Source organism: Temnothorax americanus, unplaced genomic scaffold, assembly GCF_048541705.1.
Source record: "Temnothorax americanus isolate GAGA-0224 unplaced genomic scaffold, ASM4854170v1 Scaffold57, whole genome shotgun sequence".
NCBI classification, from domain to species: Eukaryota; Metazoa; Arthropoda; class Insecta; order Hymenoptera; family Formicidae; genus Temnothorax; species Temnothorax americanus.
This window is the reverse complement of record NW_027509721.1, coordinates 590,180-603,140: the sequence shown is the minus strand read 5'-3', so window position 1 is coordinate 603,140 and position 12,961 is coordinate 590,180. Positions and strand designations below refer to the sequence as shown.

The following is a 12,961-nucleotide window of genomic DNA, read 5'->3' as shown; positions in this document are numbered from 1 at the left end:
GATTTCAGCGTACGAATGATTAGCGCTTTTCGATGTGACAGTCCAATTCGAGACTTCGACAAGAGAGCTAAGTTATTCCGTATTATCTTTTTTTTAAACAAAATTAAAAAAATTTTAAGAATTTAAAAAGTGGACTGTGCATACACAATTTATTTCTCCAAAGTAGTAGCTACCAAGACCGCGAAAGCAGCAAAAAAATAATTTTCTGATCCTAATATAAAACTGGGGGAGAAGTAGAATTTTGCTTTAAGGGCACGTAGTAGAACTCTGTACGCGCGTACGTGTATATTTATATATATCTTGTTATATATACACACCTCTGATGAAAAAAGTTTCAGAATATTTTTCATATATTATATTAATCAGATATTCTATAAAAATTTTCAAACTTCCCCAAAAATGCTTAGAATTTTTTAGATTTGTTTATACAAATTGGAATGTTTTTCAAAAAAGCTTAGACAAACTAACAATCGAGATAACAATAAAATATTTTAGACTTTTCCCGCTAACATATCTACAAATTTGAATAAATATGAGAAAATCTGTACAATTTATCAGAAATTTTCATACATACGGATACTAAAATATTTCGAAAATTTTCATCCAATTATTTCTAAAAGTATCTGAGAAGATTTATATATTTTTTCAAAATTTTTCATAAGTCTCAATTCTTACAAAATTTCTGAAAAAATATTAGAAATTTTCTTGTCCTAAGATGTAAGAAATAATGTCTTCAAAAAATAAATATACATTGTGTGTGTGTGTGTGTGTGTGTGTGTGTGTGTGTGTGTGTGTGTGTGTGTGTGTGTGTGTGTGTGTGTGTGTGTGTGTCCTAAGATATAAGAAATAATAACGTTACAAGAAAAATGGACATAATAATTATTATTTCTTTGCTATAGGAAGATACACTGAATTATAAAATCAAGAATAAAGCTCTCGAAAACAATAATAGATAAAGTCATAAAGGCAAATGAGAGTCGTTTCGCTCGATGGACGGGCGACAATAACAATAAAATTATAAAATTATTAAATATAATATAACGCACAGTTATGCGTTATATTATATTTAATAATTTTATAATTTTGTTGTTATTGTCGCCCGTCCATCGAGCGAAACGGCTCTCATTTGCCTTTATGACTTTATCTATTACTGAATTATAAAAATTTACTTAATAAACATTTGAAATATAAAAGAAAAAACAAAAAACAGACATTTTTACCAAAAAAATTTATAATATAAACTAACGTTAAATAAATTGTACACAAAATAAATGAAAAATTTTGTTTAAAAAAAAAAGTCAATACATATTGAATTCGTAATATATTCTTCTTCTTGTGTAATGTCACATAAGAAAGGTGAATAATTACTCATTATCAGTGTCTGTTTCATCTCTCTTTTGTTTGCGTAAGTCGTGATGCGTGTCCGCGATATTCGCAACATTGCTGTCCATTGATTTTAAATTGATTGTTCTATATCAAGAGACACGGTAGTGTCTCGCGCCAAGTTCCGCTCATCGTTGTTTTAAAGTTTCTAGTAAAAGCTGTTCAAAGAATAACAATAAACATATCAATAGATCGAAAATCGATTCTCTATTAAAAGAATCGATTCATGCTAAAATCGAAAAGAAAAGAATCAATTTAAAAAACTCGATTTTGGGAGGAAAAAGATCGATTTCCTGAAAATCGAATCGAGATTGCCCATCACTAGTATATATATAATAAATATTGAGTCAACGGAAAAGTAGGTTCTCTATGCTTGGCAGAAAGTGCCGCTAGGGAATTTTTAAGTCGATTCTTATGAATCAAGCTTGAATTTGATGTCTATGTATCCCAGGTTGCCGTTGACAAGGTCCAGATAGTGCGCTTTATAGTTTTCGGTGTCCAGGTGTAATAATACGTTGAATTCGATGTCTACGTGTCTCAGGTTGCCGATGACGAGGTCCACATAGTGCGCTCCGTAGTTTTTGGTGTCTACGTGTATTAATATCTTGAATTCGATGTCCACGTGTCCCAGGTTGCCGATGACGGGATCCAGATAATGCGCTTCATAGATATCGGTGTCCAGGTGTAATAATACGTTGAATTCGATGTCTAGGTGTCCCAGGTTGCCGATGACAAGGTCCACATAGTGCGCTCCGTAGTTTTTGGTGTCTACGTGTATTAATATCTTGAATTCGATGTCCACGTGTTCCAGGTTGCCGATGACGGGATCCAGATAATGCGCTTCATAGTTTTCGGTGTCCAGGTGTAATCGTACGTTGAATTCGATGTCTAGGTGTCCCAGGTTGCCGATGACGAGGTCCACATAGTGCGCTCCGTAGTTTTCGGTGTCTACGTGTATTAATACCTTGAATTCGATGTCCACGTGTCCCAGGTTGCCGATGACGAGGTCCACACAGTGCGCTTCGTAGTTTTCGGTGTCCAGGTGTAATAATACGTTGAATGCGATGTCTACGTGTCCCAGGTTGCCGATGACGAGGTCCACACAGTGCGCTCCGTAGTTTTCGGTGTCCACGTGTCCCAGGTTGCCGATGACGAGGTCCAGATATCGCGTTCCGTAGTTTTCGGTGTCTAGGTGTAATAATACCTCGAATTTGATGTTCACGTGTCCCAGGTTGCCGATGACGAGATCCAGATAGTGCGCTTCATAGTTTTCGGTGTCCAGGTGTAATTGTACGTTGAATTCGATGTCTAGGTGTCCCAGGTTGCCGATGACAAGATCCACATAGTGCGCTCCGTAGTTTTCGGTGTCTACGTGTATTAATATTTTGAATTCGATGTCCACGTATCCCAGGTTGCCAATGACGGGATCCAGATAGTGCGCTTCATAGTTTCTGGTGTCCAGGTGTAATCGTACGTTGAATGCGATGTCTAGGTGTCCCAGGTTGCCGATGACAAGGTCCACATAGTGCGCTCCGTAGTTTTCGGTGTCTACGTGTATTAATACCTTGAATTCAATGTCCACGTGTCTCAGGTTGCCGATGACGGGATCCAGATAATGCGCTTCATAGATTTCGGTGTCCAGGTGTAATCGTACGTTGAATTCGATGTCTAGGTGTCCCAGGTTGCCGATGACGAGGTCCACATAGTGCGCTCCGTAGTTTTCGGTGTCTACGTGTATTAATACCTTGAATTCGATGTCCACGTGTCCCAGGTTGCCGATGACGAGGTCCACACAGTGCGCTTCGTAGTTTTCGGTGTCCAGGTGTAATAATACGTTGAATGCGATGTCTACGTGTCCCAGGTTGCTGATGACGAGGTCCACACAGTGCGCTTCATAGTTTTCGGTGTCCACGTGTCCCAGGTTGCCGATGACGAGGTCCAGATATCGCGTTCCGTAGTTTTCGGTGTCTAGGTGTAATAATACCTCGAATTTGATGTTCACGTGTCCCAGGTTGCCGATGACGAGATCCAGATAGTGCGCTTCATAGTTTTCGGTGTCCAGGTGTAATTGTACGTTGAATTCGATGTCTAGGTGTCCCAGGTTGCCGATGACAAGATCCACATAGTGCGCTCCGTAGTTTTCGGTGTCTACGTGTATTAATATTTTGAATTCGATGTCCACGTATCCCAGGTTGCCAATGACGGGATCCAGATAGTGCGCTTCATAGTTTCTGGTGTCCAGGTGTAATCGTACGTTGAATGCGATGTCTAGGTGTCCCAGGTTGCCGATGACAAGGTCCACATAGTGCGCTCCGTAGTTTTCGGTGTCTACGTGTATTAATACCTTGAATTCAATGTCCACGTGTCTCAGGTTGCCGATGACGGGATCCAGATAATGCGCTTCATAGATTTCGGTGTCCAGGTGTAATAATACGTTGAATTCGATGTCTACGTGTCCCAGGTTGCCGATGACGAGGTCCACATAGTGCGCTCTGTAGTTTTTGGTGTCTACGTGTATTAATATCTTGAATTCGATGTCCACGAGTCCCAGGTTGCCGATGACGGAATCCAGATAATGCGCTTCATAGTTTTCGGTGTCCAGGTGTAATCGTACGTTGAATTCGATGTCTAGGTATCCCAGGTTGCCGATGACAAGGTCCACATAGTGCGCTCCGTAGTTTTCGATGTCCACGTGTCCCAGGTTGCCGATGACGAGGTCCAGGTATCGCGCTCCGTAGTTTTCGGTGTCTAGGTGTAATAATACCTCGAATTTGATGTTCACGTGTCCCAGGTTGCCGATGACGAAATCCAGATAGTGCGCTTCATAGTTTTCGGTGTCCAGGTGTAATTGTACGTTGAATTCGATGTCTAGGTGTCCCAGGTTGCCGATGACAAGATCCACATAGTGCGCTCCGTAGTTTTCGGTGTCTACGTGTATTAATATTTTGAATTCGATGTCCACGTATTCCAGGTTGCCGATGACGGGATCCAGATAGTGCACTTCATAGTTTCCGGTGTCCAGGTGTAATCGTACGTTGAATTTGATGTCTACGTGTCCCAGGTTGCCGATGACGAGGTCCACATAGTGCGTTTCGTAGTTTTTGGTGTCCAGGTGTAATAATATGTTGAATTCAATGTTTAGGTGTCCCAGGTTGCCGATGACAAGGTCCACATATTGCGCTCCGTAGTTTTCGGTGTCTTAACAAGGGAATACAAGATATTTAAATACAAAGTTATTTACATGTGTATTTTTTAATGGCCACAAAGAATTACAGAAGTAACAGTACAAAATAAAAATATTTTATTAAAATACATAAATTTTTCTTGTAAAAAAACTTGGCGCTGCTAGACCTTGAAATTTTAAATAAATAAATAAACTTATTCTATATTTAATTATAAGCCGCATTATCCGCCGTCCGCGTAGTCACGCACACCCATATCACTCACTCCCACATCTACGCTGATAATCATTTAATATTACTCCCATTGTATTCTTCTCTGAATTATTTTTATTTGTTGTTGTTTTTATTTATTTAAAAGGTCTAGCAGCGCCAAGTTTTTTTACAAGAAAAATTTATGTATTTTAATAAAATATTTTTATTTTGTACTGTTACCTCTGTAATTCTTTGTGGCCATTAAAAAATACACATGTAAATAACTTTGTATTTAAATATCTTGTATTCCCTTATTAAATTTAAATAAAATTTTTTAATCTTATAAAATTGTTATTATACATTCTTTTCTAATTGACACAATGTAAAGATTTTTCAAAGTAATGCAACAATTATTTTTTGAGGCAATATACATGTTCTCTCTGTAATTGGCGCTCTAATTTAAAGAGATATCATTTTTTTTTTGTAATTGTAATAGATCACTTGAAGCGCGACTCTTCTTTTTGATAAGGTAACATAATTTTGTGACGTGTATCACTTGGGTTATAATTTTTCGGAAATAAAGATACTACTGCTTAGATTTCTTCGAGATTTTTTGAGATATAAAGATCTACCATTTGTTACTTAGGTCTTTCGAGGTATAATGTGTTCGGAAGCGGACTGAGCGCGCGAGCGAGGACACGAACCGCGTAGGAAGAGACAGGCAAAGAGCAGAATTGACGGACAAGCACAGTTTATTTTCTATATACACTATTTACAAACTGTATCGCAGTTATAACGATGGTAGATATCGCGTCGCGAAAGCGCAAGCAAGCGCCGATGCAGTGCGAATTAAGCAAGCAAACGAGCGAGCAACTCTATCTATTAAGCGTACGCGAAAACAGGAGCAAGCAACTCGATATTGACAGCGGCAACTCGGGAAACTGAGAGCGACTGTTGCCGTCGCCAAGAGCGCGTGTCTCTTTAAGCTCTCGGGGGTTTCTCGCAAATTCGAGGCTTTTCGATACACGCTTAACCGAGAGAAGTCGCCAAGAGATGAGCGATCGATAATTATAAACAGAGGAAACAAAGCGAACAAGGAATGCTTTGTCTCCACTGTTTACTCATTTAAACGTCCCGTCGAAAGTCACGGCGATATTGCTCAAGTCTCGTTGCTCGCAATTGCCGTGCTGAATATTTTCGACTTCGCTATCGTTAAACGTTTAAGCAATCTTAAACATACCGCCCGCCTCGTCAGAGCGGCTGACGAAATGAGTGCGACACTCAATGTTCATCGGCAAGAGCGCGTTCCGTACTAGCGGGTCGTTGACCCGGTCTCGCGCGCGCTGGTGTTTACCTCGCGGTCACAACATTCGGCGTGCGAGGATTTAACGTTCTCAGAATTTAACGGTATTAAATCCCGAGAAGTCAATATGCTTGAGCGATGGAGATGTTAGAGCATAAGTAGTGCTTCTTTAAGAAGCTGCGGTCGCAAGAGAACGCATTTTTATTTTATTTACAGCCGCGACTAGGATGGGTTGTCAATCGTCGGATTTTAATTGAGTACAAAAAAATTCGCATAACTTCCTTATTACTAAATTGTACAGAGAATATCTCGTGGTACAATTCTTTCTTTATACGGAAAGTACCGAAACAAATTGGATTTCGCGATGAATAAGAAAGGCGATGCTGGGAGGCCTCGATCCCCAGCAGTCGTTCGTACGAGAGGTGCTACGTCACCCTTTTAGGCTTCCTCTGGTGGATCCCCGTCGCTCGCAGGCAGGAGGACGAGCTTGACGATCGGCCTCGTAAGCTCGCCTGTCGCGGTGCGGACGGTAACCACGCGCACCCGGCCGTCCTCTCCGGGATGGACCTTGACTACTCGAGCCAACGGCCACCTAGTCGGCGGGGTGGTCTCGTTCCGCAGGAGGCAGAGGCGTCCGAGCTGGACGTCTGGTTCTCTGTTCTGCCACTTGGGGCGGTGTACCAGCGAATGCACGTACTCCTGGGACCAGCGTTTCCAAAAGTAATCCCGCATCTGCTGCAGCAGCTGCCAGCGGGTGAGGCGATTCACTGGCACGTCCAGCAGCGAAGGCTCAGGCACGGCAATCAGGGCGGACCCCACCAAGAAGTGCCCCGGAGTGAGCACGGCCAAGTCGTCGGGATTGTCGGAAAATGCCTGCAATGGACGAGAGTTAAGACAAGCTTCGATTTCAGCGAGGAGAGTGCTCATCTCTTCGTAAGTCAGCGTCGTCTCGCCCAGCACCCGCCGAAGGTGGTGCTTGAGTGATTTTACGGCGGCCTCCCAGAGGCCACCAAAGTGAGGAGCGGATGGCGGGTTGAATCGCCATTTGATTCCGTCGCTGGCTAGCTGGCCAGCGATCTGTCGTCCTTCAGGGTTGCTGGCTGTGAAGAGGGCGCGCAACTGTTTGTCGGCTCCTACGAAGTTCGTCCCGCAATCATTGTGGAGGCTGCTGCATAGTCCGCGACGGGACGTGAATCGGCGCAGCGCCGCCAGGAAGGCGACCGCGGTGTAGTCGGATACGACCTCCAAATGCACAGCACGCGTGACGAGGCAAACAAATACCGAGATAAAGGCCTTGTAGGCTCGTTGTCCTCGACCTTTTGAAGTCCTCAGCATAATTGGCCCGGCGTAGTCGACGCCGGTGTGCAGAAAGGGCCTGGCAGGGCTTACTCTCTCGCGGGGAAGACTGCCCATTAGCTGTTGCGAAGTTGCCGCCCGCCAACGCGCGCAAGTAACGCAGCGGAGGATCAGACGTTTCACCAGGGCTCGGCCTCGCGGGATCCAGTAGCGCTGCCGACTCATGCTCAACGTCATTTGGACTCCTCCGTGCATTGTGCCTTCGGTGGCAAGCCTCTACTATCAGCTGAGTAAAGTGTGAGGCGCCCGGCAGGACAACCGGGTGACGTTCATCGTAGGGAAGGACGGCGTGTTTTATCCTGCCGCCCACGCGCAGGAGACCTCGAGCGTCTAAAAAAGGATTGAGTTTTACAAGGCAGTTAGACAACGATCGCGAGCAGCCCTGACGAAGCGTGGTTAAGTCGCGGGAGAAGTGGTTCGCCTGCGTAAGCCTGATCAAGGAAAGACGAGCCTCCTCCATTTCCTCGGACGTCAGCTCGGTACCGTAAGGGAACGTCGTGCGGTCTGGTACGACCCCCGGGCCGCCCCTTCCCCACAGCCAACGGCGGCACCACGCTGTCACGCGTAACAGGCGTTGAAGCGAGGAGAATCGGCGCAGTTCCTCGGGCTCCTCGATTGGTGACTCGACAGGCACCCCTGCGTGGACTCGCACCCGCTCTTCGGGCAGCTCCTCCGTCTCCGACACGGCTCCGGTAGCGGGCCACGCTGAAGAGTCCTCCTTGAGCCAAGGCGGCCCGTACCACCAGAGAGGATGATTTCCTAACTCGCCGGGAGAGATACCTCGAGAGGCACAGTCCGCTGGATTGTCCCGGCCAGGCACATGATGCTACAGCGCCTCCGGGACCGCCGTTTGAATTGCTGATAGATACCCTATTGGCCACATAGGTCTTCCATCGAGTAGGGTGCCCTCGGATCCAGCCCAGGGCCACCATGGCGTCCGACCAGAGATGAAGAGGCGCCTCGGGCAGTTCGAGCGTGACCTTCGTGTGAGCAGCAAGCCGCGCGAGCAGCGCAGCAGCATCGAGCTCAAGTCGAGGCAGAGCTACGGTTTTGAGAGGGGCGACCTTGGTCTTTGCCGCGAGCAAGGTGACCAGCCATGATCCGTCCTGCGCCTGTGCTCGCAAGTAAACCACGGCAGCATAGGCTTTCTCGGAGGCATCGGCAAAACCATGAAGTTCGACGTCGAGTCCTCTGGCGCTTGGATAGATTCTCCGAGGGACTCGAATTTGCTCCAGCAACGGGAGCTCCGCCTGGTACGTCTTCCACTGCAGAGCGTCAGTCTCGCTCAAGGGGTCATCCCAGTCCAGTCCTCTTAGCCAGGTAGCCTGGAACAAGATCTTCGCACTCACTACCACCGGCGCCAGCCAACCGAGCGGATCGAAAAGCCGGGCAGTGAGGGACAGCACCGCCCTCTTCGTGAAAGACGTCACCAGACTCGTCTTCGTAGCAAAAGAGAAGCTGTCGAGGCAGGGATGCCATTGAAGGCCGAGAGTGGCATGCGACTCTTGCGGTCGCCAAGAGCGGAGCTCGCGCTGCATCCTGTGCTCCGCTGGAACGTCCGTCAGCAAGGACTCCTCGTTGGCCGACCATTTGCGGAGCGGGAAGCCGCCCGCCATGCAGAGCTCCGAGAGTTGACGCCGGAGAGCCTGAGCCTCTTCCAGTGTATCCGCGCCCGAGAGTACATCGTTCATGTACCTGTCAATCAATAGGGCGATCGCTGCCAGGGGGAAGAGTTTCTTTTCGTCCTCGGCAAGTTGTTGAACAGAGCGCATCGCCAGGAACGGTGCACACGTCAGCCCGTAAGTGACCGTGTTGAGAAGATACTCCTGTATCTCGTCTGTAATCTTATACCGCCAGAAAATTCGCTGCAGATCGCAATCATCGGGATGGAATAGGATCTGGCGGTACATCTTTTCCATATCCGTAGCCAGGACGTAGCGCCAGCGACGCCACCGCAGCAGTACATCGGCTAGATTCGGCAGGAGGTTTGGTCCCACCCGCAGACACTTGTTGAGCGAGTCACCAGAGGGTAATGACGTCGAGCCGTTGAACACGACGCGCAGCTTCGTCGAGGTGCTCGCCTCGCGCATCACGCCGTGGTGTGGAAGGTAGCTCACACGTCTCTTCGTTTTGTCCTCCGGAGCCACCGGCGTCATGTGTCCAACCTTCTCGTATTGCCGCATGAACTCGACGTACAGCTGCTTCAATTTGTCATCTCGGGCGAATCGTCTCTCCATGTGCGCCAGGGCTCGTAAGGCCGCGCTGCGCGTTCCCTTGAGATCGGGCAACGGGTCCACGACTGGGAGTCTTACCATGTAACGACCGTCCGCGGTCCGGGAATGTGTGAGGGAGAAGAAGTTCTCGCACTCACGGTCTTCGGGCGTAAGCGCGAGTACGCCGCCCGGTAGCTCCTCCTGCTGCCAGAATCTCTTCACGATGCTGGAAAGATTTTCAGTGATGTGGCATTGCAGAGTCGTCGATCTCTGAGCGCAAGTCGCCTGACCGGCGGCGCCCGAGATAATTCATCCCAGCGTCGTTCTTTGTGCGACCGGCTCGAACGGTTCGCCCTTTAGCAAGCCCGGCTGGAGAATCGCGGCGAATACATCAGCTCCAAGCAGAATTTCCACCGGGTCCGAGGCTGCAAAGTCGGGGTCGGCAAGCTCTAGCCCGCGGAGATGCGGCCACATCGCACGATCCGCAGAGACCCCGCCGCCGTAGAGAGTGAGCCGAGGTAGGATTAAGGTCGACACCGAGATGGCTGGCCCGCCGTCTCGAGGCGAGATATCCAAGGCCACGAGGCCTCGAGCGCGACCTGTACGCTTCCCGCCGACGCCGAACACCGCGACCGAGGTAGGCGCGCGGGACAGTTTCAATCGCTGTACCAGCGATTCCAAGACGAGAGATGATTCGGAGCCTTGATCGACGAGCGCTCGCGCGGTGTGCTCTTTCCCGAAACGATCGCGCACGCGGATTCGAGCGGTAACGAGAAGTACCGCCACCGGCTTCCCGAGGATTTTCTGCGCGAGATGCGAAATCTTAGCCACCTCCCCGCCTGAGTACGCGTCGTGGAGGCTCGTATGATGTCGGCCATCGCATACAGAGCAGGTCCGCGTCGACGCGCATTCGCTCAGTTTATGCTTCCCGAGGCAATTGAAGCATAAATTACTCGCCTCAATATGCTGCTTTCGCTCCGCGGCAGTCTTTCCTTTATACGCGGCACAAAACATTATGAAATGTCCCTTTTGGCACATTGAACAGCGGCCGAGTTTGTTCTCCTGTTTTTTAGCATGCAGGGCTCGCGTTTGTTGAGCGGAGTTCCCCCCCCGCCTTCGCGGAAGAGGCGCCTTCCGTCTTGACCGGTTGCAGCGATTCGAGCGTATGTAATTGTCTGTCGAGAAACTGCTGTAAATCGGAATACGACGGCGGTTCCGAAGTCTCGCTAATAGCGTTTTCCCACTCGCGACGCGAACGCGGATCGAGAAGGTCCACAATTAAATGTACGAATAAGTCTTCACTCCTCGAGATCGGTCGGCCAATGCTATCGAGAGCGCCGGCGGTGCTCATTACGCAATGATATAACTTGCGTAAATCAGAAACGGACTCACCCTTCAATTTCTAAAGCGAGGTAAACTGCGAGATATACGAACGCACCAGGAGACGTTTGTTCTCGTAGTAGTCGGCGAGGGTCTTCCAAGCGCGGTCGAAGTTCTCGTCCGTTGTGGGCAGACTCCGCACCAGCAGCTCAGCTTCATCCTTTAAGCACGACTTCAAGTAGTGCAGCTTCTCGACGGAGGTCGTGGCGCCGTCCTTCCCGATGATGGAATGAAAGAGGTCGCGAAAGGCTGGCCATGCTTCATATTTGCCCGTAAATTCAGGCAACTGGATGCGCGGCAAGGTCGTACGCGACGGTTGGCTCGCCGGGGCAGCGCTAGGAGCCTCGCTAGCAAGTTTGCTCTTAAGCTTGCAAAGTGTTTCTAGAAACATCCCCTTTTGCACTAGATAGGCCTCTTCCACAGTCGCGGGCACGTTCCTTTTCTCGTAGTCGTGCTCCGTCAGACTTTCCCAGAAAGAAGCATAGAGCTTATCGTGCTGAGCTTCGAATTTCGCCCAGTTAGCCTCGAGGGCTTGTAGGCGGGCCTCCACCAACCCGATCGTGATGTTAGTAAAGCCCATTTTCTTTAAATTATCGTACGAGCGAGCAATGCGCCCGTGAAGATCATGCTGACTGCGGATGATTCCTTCCATCTCTCTAATGACCGTCTCCTTCGTCGTAGCTTCCTTGCTCATTGCGTCGGTATTTCGACGAAGTGCGGATTCGATCACTTTTCACTCACCGACCGCGCCGGATCCCGGTATCCGGCTCGAAGGACCAAAAAATGTTCGGAAGCGGACTGAGCGCGCGAGCGAGGACACGAACCGCGTAGGAAGAGACAGGCAAAGAGCAGAATTGACGGACAAGCACAGTTTATTTTCTATATACACTATTTACAAACTGTATCGCAGTTATAACGATGGTAGATATCGCGTAGCGAAAGCGCAAGCAAGCGCCGATGCAGTGCGAATTAAGCAAGCGAACAAGCGAGCAACTCTATCTATTAAGCGTACGCGAAAACAGGAGCAAGCAACTCGATATTGACAGCGGCAACTCGGGAAGCTGAGAGCGACTGTTGCCGTCGCCAAGAACGCGTGTCTCTTTAAGCTCTCGGGGGCTTCTCGCAAATTCGAGGCTTTTCGATACACGCTTAACCGAGAGAAGTCGCCGAGAGATGAGCGATCGATAATTATAAACAGAGGAAACAAAGCGAACAAGGAATGCTTTGTCTCCACTGTTTACTCATTTAAACGTCCCGTCGAAAGTCACGGCGATATTGCTCAAGTCTCGTTGCTCGCAATTGCCGTGCTGAATATTTTCGACTTCGCTATCGTTAAACGTTTAAGCAATCTTAAACATAATGCTACCACTTTTTTTTTTTAGGTAACAACATATACACTACTATACGTGTACTTAGCGCCTTTTTTTACCTTTTTTTAAAAAAGGTAATTTTGTGCGGATATCACGCCTTTTTGTAGTATATTACGCATTGTATAAACAGTATGTACAGGAAAAGCTATTTGGAGGTATAATACTCTACCACTTTGTTTTTTTCGAGGTAACAACATAACAGGGTAACAACATAATACATATACACTATTATGCGTGTACTTGGCGCTCTTTTTTACCTTTTTTTTAAAAAAAGTAATTTTGTACGAATATCACGCCTTTTTGTAGTGTTACACATCTTAATCTTATAAACAATATATCTTATAATCTTATAAACCGTATATAATACAAGGTATAAAGCTAAAAGTGTTACAGACTATTATTTCTAAAGAAAACAACAATTTAATATTTTGCTTAGTTTTTTTTAAATAATAATTTGTAACCCTTTTAGTTGTACACCTTGTATATATTTTTCAATTTCAACATAAAGCATAATCGCAATAAAGCATGATTAATGTTAATAAGTCGTTAACTGTAAAACACTTTATTTATTTTTATTTGCGT

The 12,961-nt window shown here is 47.1% G+C and overlaps 1 protein-coding gene across 1 annotated transcript; it reads right to left on the bottom strand.

Annotated features, from left to right (window-relative positions):
* Positions 1-6,498: 6,498 nt before the first annotated feature.
* On the bottom strand, positions 6,499-11,703 carry LOC143904736 (uncharacterized). Its single transcript, XM_077419615.1, has 4 exons — positions 11,060-11,703; positions 8,286-9,855; positions 7,450-8,242; positions 6,499-7,376 (listed from the first exon to the last, which is right to left on the bottom strand). Exons 1-4 carry the CDS (start codon positions 11,701-11,703, stop codon positions 6,499-6,501), a joined length of 3,885 nt encoding a protein of 1,294 aa, XP_077275741.1.
* Between the last annotated feature and the right edge of the window lie 1,258 nt (positions 11,704-12,961).

What these genes read in the sequence shown, in the direction of transcription:
- LOC143904736 (XM_077419615.1), bottom strand. Translation starts at nt 11,703, where the DNA reads ATGAGCAAGGAAGCTACGACGAAGGAGACGGTCATTAGAGAGATGGAA. An exon ending in AAACGTCTCCTGGTGCGTTC is followed by an intron (nt 9,856 to 11,059) that starts GTATATCTCGCA and finishes AAATCTTTCCAG; the next exon opens with CATCGTGAAGAGATTCTGGC. An exon ending in GCAGTCTTCCCCGCGAGAGA is followed by an intron (nt 7,377 to 7,449) that starts GTAAGCCCTGCC and finishes GGACTTCAAAAG; the next exon opens with GTCGAGGACAACGAGCCTAC.